Raw genomic sequence first — 6,881 nt, 5'->3', positions numbered from 1 at the left:
CAGGCAGGAAGTGACATAGCAAGGAGACTCATATTTAAGAAAGGAGAAACAGGAAGTGTCCCTTTCCCTTCCGCCCCTGCTCCAGTGGTGAAATGTGATCCACCAGCAAGGGAGGGGTCAGCGGAAGGCATCCTCTATAAGATAAGTCTTATAAAATATATAGATTTATGATAATTAAGACTGAGCTAGCAGATGAGAATCCTAGTCATTGGCCAAGCAGCATTGTACCTAATACAAGTCTCTCTGTGTATTAATTTTGGCCCTAACTCTGGTGGGCAGCTGGCACACACACGTGGCGGTGGGGTTTGGCGGTTTTTGGCGGAAAGATTTATCGTAACAGCAGTACCCTACATGATATAGGTGTAGGAAAGGTCCTTTTGAATAGGACACTATTGGCCTAAGCAATTAAGGCCGACAGCTGACAATTAGGACTTTATAAAACTCAAATGTTTCTGCAAAGATAAAGAAACAATCAACCGAGTACAAAGGAATCCTACAGAATGAGACAGAGTCTTTGGCAGCTATGCACCTAACATAGAATTAATATCCAGAATTCATAAAGAACTAAAAAAAAAGTTTTAAAAAATGACCCATTTGAAAATTGTGCTGTCTGTTTTCCTTAAGAGAGAGTTCTCAAAATAAGAAAAGAATGGATAAGAAATAACTTTTAAAAGATTCATCATCCCTAGCAATTAAAGATACTCAAATTAAAGCAAATTTGAGATTTCATTTTCTCCCCAGTCAAAATGTCAAAGCTCAGCAAACAACCAGATTCTGGACAGGGTGTGTGGAAAAGAGAGTTCTGTTTCATTGTTGGTGGGATTGCAAACCAGTGCATGGCGCAGCCACTAAAGAAATCAGTGTGGAAAATTCTCAAAAAACTAAAAATAAATCTCTCATTTGATCTAATTATAGCACTCCTTGGCATCTGGCCAAAGATTCGACATCCTACTCCACAGATGCTTCATTAGTCACCTTCAGTGCTTCTGTATTTATGTGAGTGAAGAGAGGGAAACAAGTTTGGTATCTTTCAACCAATGCATGAATAATGAAAATGTGCCATATATTAGAATACTATTTAGGTATAAAGAAAAATGAAATCATGAATTTTGCAGATAAATGGGTGGGACTAGAAAAAAAATACTGAATTAGGTAAGCCAAACACAGAAAGACAAACATCACATGATCTATCACCTAACTTCAAATCTTCTGATATGAATAAATATACCAGGATCATTGCAGAATCCAGGATAGAAAAAAGGGATGTAGGGTGTGTGGCTGGGGGAACAAGAGAGGAGAATACCAAGAAACAAGTGATCTGACAGGGGAAATTGAAAAAAGATGGAGGTTCTAATCAGAGAGGAGAGAGGGAGATAAGTACAGAAGGAGGGAGGAAGGCTAAATAATGATGAGGATTTCTGATAAAAAAATCAAAAGGAATAATGCTATTAAATAAGGACCTAAAAATCTATAATACACTGGGTGTTGGTGGTGCACACCTTTAATCCCAGCACTCGGGAGGAAGAGTCAGGCATATCTCTGTGAGTTCGAGGCCAGCCTGGTCTCCAGAGTGAGTGCCAGGAAAAACTCCAAAGCTATACAGAGAAACCCTGTCTAGAAAAAAACCAAAAAACCCCACCATAATACATGTATGTCTGTGTATAAATATACAAGTGTAGTTTCAATGAAATTTTTTCATCTGGGCTGACAATGCTCCCTCTAAGAGCCAAGACCATTTAATGAAAAAACCCAGCCACAGGCTTGAGAAGCTGTCTTTTGAGTTGTTGGCCAGCACTGTCCAAGATACTGTCAAAGCATTACAGACTACTGCTGTTGCCTTTGGTGGTCCCATACCCTCAGAGGTGAAAGGAAAGCCATATTTCCTAAGACACCATGAACTTCAGAAACAGGGGCAAGAGGCCCATGAGCTGGAACTGACCTGAATGCCTACTCCCCTAGCTTTCATGGTACTAGAAGTTGCCATTCAAGTTTCCAATGGAGAAAACAACCAACATTCCTATCCTGCTATGATGGCTGTGAATTCAACAATGACCAGTATATTATAGTAATTCTAAAGTTATAGAACTTGTACACATACCTTAGTGTGAACCATCGGCTCTCTATAATTGGACTTAAGACCCTCTCAACATGAGGAGAATCATGACTGGTACTAAAAACCTAGTCAACTATCCAGGGCTAGTGAAGGCTTGAATCTTAGATGAGGACCTACAGCCACTGCTTTATTAAAACAGCACAATCTATACCCAAAGATATGTGTAGACCTCACCTCTCATCAAGGAAACTTCTCTTTCTAACAGACTACTACAGAATACTACAACCTATCAAAATGCAGAGTTGTGTAGTCCCTATGGTACAGGTGTGAAACAAGTCCCACTCTAAGGCTCAGGGACAGTTCAATATGTATATACATACATACATGCATGCATGCATTTTTACTGTACAGGTTACACTTAGGAAAATATAGTGGGAATACATATACACACATGCATACATAAATCCATGTAACAACAATAACTGGAAAAGAAGCCATGAATTTGAAAGAGAGATAGGAAGGGGACATGAAAGGATTTGGAGGGAGGAACGGGAAGAAGAAATGATGTAATAATGTCTTGAAAATAGAAGAAAAAATAAAATAAAATCTGCTTTATAAATAGATATGTTTCTTAACCTCTACTCTGTTCAACTTATCAGCTTGTATAGTATTAGGAAATAGTAGGTATATTGATTATTCTTGTTTTATATTAAGGGTTGTAAGTAGAAAGAATGAGTACACAAAATTTATTCTAAACATTCCTTTTGTAACTTTAGATCCTTTTCACTTCCGTGTAAATTTCATTGAGTTTGCCATTACCTAAAGCCTGCTGAACTTAATGATCTGCATGGTGTTCAATTAGATAAAACAACTACAGTTGGAATGTCAGCTTAGTGATGTTTTATCTTAATGCGTATTGGCATAGTTACCACCCTTATTTCTTTGTATTAATTTTACTTGTCCTGGGACCAAGGAGATAGAAGGGAATAATGCTGAAGAGACAAACTGACCACATAGTTGTCATTTCTGTTCAAATTATGTAGAACAAACTAAGCCCTGTATCTAAACATTTGATAAATGCCGTGGAAGCTGTGCTTCTCAATGGCACAGTAAAATCCCCAATGGAAGGGACCACATATAAAACAGTGGCCAAATTTTGTTTTGATTTTTATATTCATTCAATTATTCATATGTATGTGTTGTATGTGTGTGAACATCTTTATGTGTGTAATACATGTGTGTAGTTACATGTACCGTGCATGCCTGTGTATGGAAGTCAGATAGAAATCAGCATCGATGTCATCCATGGTCACTTCACCACATTAGTTTTTGAGGCAGAATCTCTTGTTGAATGTGTACCTCACCATTTCAGCTAGACTGGCTGGCCAGAAAGTGCTAGGAACCATTCTGCCTCTGTTTCCAATAGTGGGACTGAAAGTAAGCAAATAAGTGCCACTATTTAAGTGAATTCTTAATATTTTGTCTTTATTCTTCTATAACAAGCACTTTACTGACTGAGCCATGTCCACATAGTGCCAATTTTTATTTTAATAAATGCAGTCTACTGCAGGGACTATCACTTGATAAGTGAAATTATTCAGAACAATAGTCAATTAAAGTTCTCATTTTATTACTGATCACATTGACATCAATAGCTTAGTCAAATTTACTTACTATATTTATTTAATTAATAATTACCTGCCTTAAATTTCTTTTTGAGATCTACTTGGTGAGTCCATACATGAAATATTGCTTTAGATTGTATGAACACTTCCTACAATTTGATAATAGTTGTCACATTACAAGATGTTTTTGTTGCCTGAGGTCCATTTCCCTCATTATTCCTGGAAAATGGTTAACCATGCGGGATATGTTTCATTGCAGTTTCCAAATTATTTTATTTTTTGATGTTTGAAATCTCCAAAGAACTCCAGATTACTTAAAGCAGAGGTGAAATGTTCTTGATTTTTATCTCTATTACTTCCATAGGACTTAAATAACCAAGAATTGTCATTAGTTGGCTTAGTATTTCCAACTGCCTTTTGAAATGATGTCCGTTACATTTTCCATTCTGCCCCCAAATCACTTAGGTCCAGGTGAAAACAACCTTTGTAAAATCCCATAAGATTATTGAATTTTCTTTGTGAGCTCACTAATGCTGTATTTCTTTGGTTTTTAATAAATCCCATTGCAAGATGATTTCTTGGTCAATTTCCAGTTCCCTACAATACTTGTTTAATCTACAGTTTCTAAACAACTAATGGTTCAGCAGGGTCACTCATTTATGTTTGAAATTGCCTCCTAGGGAACTCAGAAAGAATCTTACTTAATATTCAGTAATTCATAAGCCTGAATTCTGCCCTAGATTTAGTAAGTAATGTTTTATTATAAAAGACTTCTGACAGACTTAATTGCTGGTCATTTACCATCCCATCAATAAAACAGCTTATGCATGTTGGCATATACCATAGGAGAATTCAAACAGAAAAAATTCATAAAAAAATTTGACGAAAGAGATGCATTCATTTTTGAACTCTCCACTAGCAATTTATGTGATATATCTTTTAGGGGCAAAAATTAAAATTTGAATTATAGACTTGCATATGTCTGGAGGAGGAGCAAAGCTGTAATTTAGTAAGAAATTGTGAGAAGAAAAGAAGGTAATTGCTTTCCAATGACTATAGAGAGTTACACCCTTCCATTGGTTGTGAATGTAAATAGGACATTGTCCTTGTAAATAGGAGAGCATTTTTCTTCAGTACCAATGAAAATAGCTTTCTAAGTGTGTCTCCTGAAAATCAACTAGGAAATTCATATGTATAAATATATCAACAGTTCTTGGGAAATTTATAATTTTTGTGCAAGTGTTCTATGAAGTGCTGTTATGTTACTTAATATCCCTTACATGTGATATATTTTTATTTGATTTTTGAGTAAGAATATCTTTATAGCTATTTGCAATGACTCACTGTATATTTGTATACAAATGTGTGTTTCCCTGTATATGGTTAGTACATTGTCAGTATGAAGGAAGTTCTTACAGAGCATTAGCCATAATCATTAAGATTATGTAGATGAACAGATGGACAAATATGTAGCAGATATGTCCATATTATTTGCATTTGACTGGTATTTAGTGCCAGAAACAGTGCTATTTTCAGTACATTTATTTAAAGAGTATTTGTTTCCTCACTAATGCTATATAATCTTCTTTCAATTCAACATATTAAATAAGATCAAGAAAAAAGATAGTAATAATTTATATCGCATTTATTTATACATATTTTTGTGTATGTGCAGGCTTCTTGTACCTATGAATATGGCTAACAAGTCTGTTGTGACTGAATTTGTTTTGCTGGGACTCTCTAATTCCTGGGAACTGCAGATACTTTTCTTTATAGTATTTTCACTCTTTTATGTGGCAACAATGGTGAGTAATGGCCTCATACTTGTCATTGTCATATCTGACTCTCACCTACACTCGGCTATGTATTTCCTGCTTACCAACCTTTCTGTTATCGATATGTCTCTTGCTTCCTTCGCCACTCCCAAGATGATCATAGACTATCTAACTGATCATAAAACAATCTCTTTTGGTGGATGCATTTCCCAGATATTCTTTCTCCACTTGTTCACTGGTACTGAGATTATTTTACTAATGGCGATGTCTTTTGACAGGTATATTGCAATTTGTAAACCCCTGCGCTATGCTTCAATCATTAGTCCCCAGGTGTGTATTGCCTTTGTGGTGTCTTCATGGATTGTGGGAGTCATGCATTCAATGAGCCAGGTCATATTTGCCCTCACATTACCATTCTGTGGTCCCAATCAAATAGATAGCTTTTTCTGTGACCTTCCTGTGGTATTCCAGTTGGCGTGTGTGGATACTTACGTTCTTGGTCTCTTTATGATTTCAACAAGTGGCATTATTGCATTGTCCTGCTTTATTCTTTTATTTAATTCATATGTTATTGTGCTGGTTACAATAAAGCATCATTCTTCCAGAGGATCATCTAAGGCCCTTTCCACCTGTACAGCCCATTTCATTGTTGTCTTCCTGTTCTTTGGACCATGTATCTTCATCTATATGTGGCCACAAAACAGCTTTGTGATAGAAAAAGTCCTGTCTGTATTTTATACCATCTTCACTCCTATTTTGAACCCAGTAATATATACTTTGAGAAATCAAGAAGTAAATTCAGCCATGAGGAAGCTGAGAAGTAAGTTTCTAAATTTCAGTATAGAAACACCTTCCCATTCCTTTTTGTTTCAGATCCTTCATTATTAAGTGTAACAGATTTTATGAAACAGCAATACTGTGTGATGATTGTAGAAAAATACATTTGAAGCTTTAAAAGGAAGTTAATGGAAATAATTATTTCAAGCAAAACCCCCCAAACATCAGGATTTACTGTGTAGTTAGGATGCTGAAAAATCAAGTCAATAGAAAAAAAAGGACCAAGTAGTAAGTACAGCTTAAAGAGGAGTGAAGTGATTAAATAATGACAGTTATGAACATGAAGAAACTTATGATAACCCTAAAACACGACAAATGAGCAAGATTTCTGTGATCCTTAGGAATTCGGCACTGCTGTAGAAAATGAATGTCTGTTCCCAAACCATCATTTTTCCACACTCCTGAGCCATTTCTACTTCACATTTACACCAATTTGTAACGCCTTGAATTAGAGAATCCTGGTGTATGCAAATATGTAAAGAATGATGTGAGGTGATTCTCCAGCAGTCACACCAGTTAAGGAGCGTATCAGTATCTGACTCTTACACTCACCTCATTAATCATTACAGTGGCACTACTTCAATGCCTCTT

At 36.0% G+C, this 6,881-nt stretch overlaps 1 protein-coding gene across 1 annotated transcript; it reads left to right on the top strand.

The window, feature by feature from the left end:
* The first annotated feature begins 5,366 nt into the window (after positions 1–5,366).
* Positions 5,367–6,650, top strand: LOC100769725 (olfactory receptor 4K2). Its single transcript, XM_027386517.1, has 2 exons — positions 5,367–6,285; positions 6,604–6,650. Exons 1-2 carry the CDS (start codon positions 5,367–5,369, stop codon positions 6,648–6,650), a joined length of 966 nt encoding a protein of 321 aa, XP_027242318.1.
* Positions 6,651–6,881: the final 231 nt, after the last annotated feature.

This window comes from Cricetulus griseus, assembly GCF_003668045.3.
Source record: "Cricetulus griseus strain 17A/GY chromosome 1 unlocalized genomic scaffold, alternate assembly CriGri-PICRH-1.0 chr1_1, whole genome shotgun sequence".
Classification (NCBI taxonomy): Eukaryota; Metazoa; Chordata; class Mammalia; order Rodentia; family Cricetidae; genus Cricetulus; species Cricetulus griseus.
This window is presented reverse-complemented; position numbering and strand designations above follow the sequence as displayed.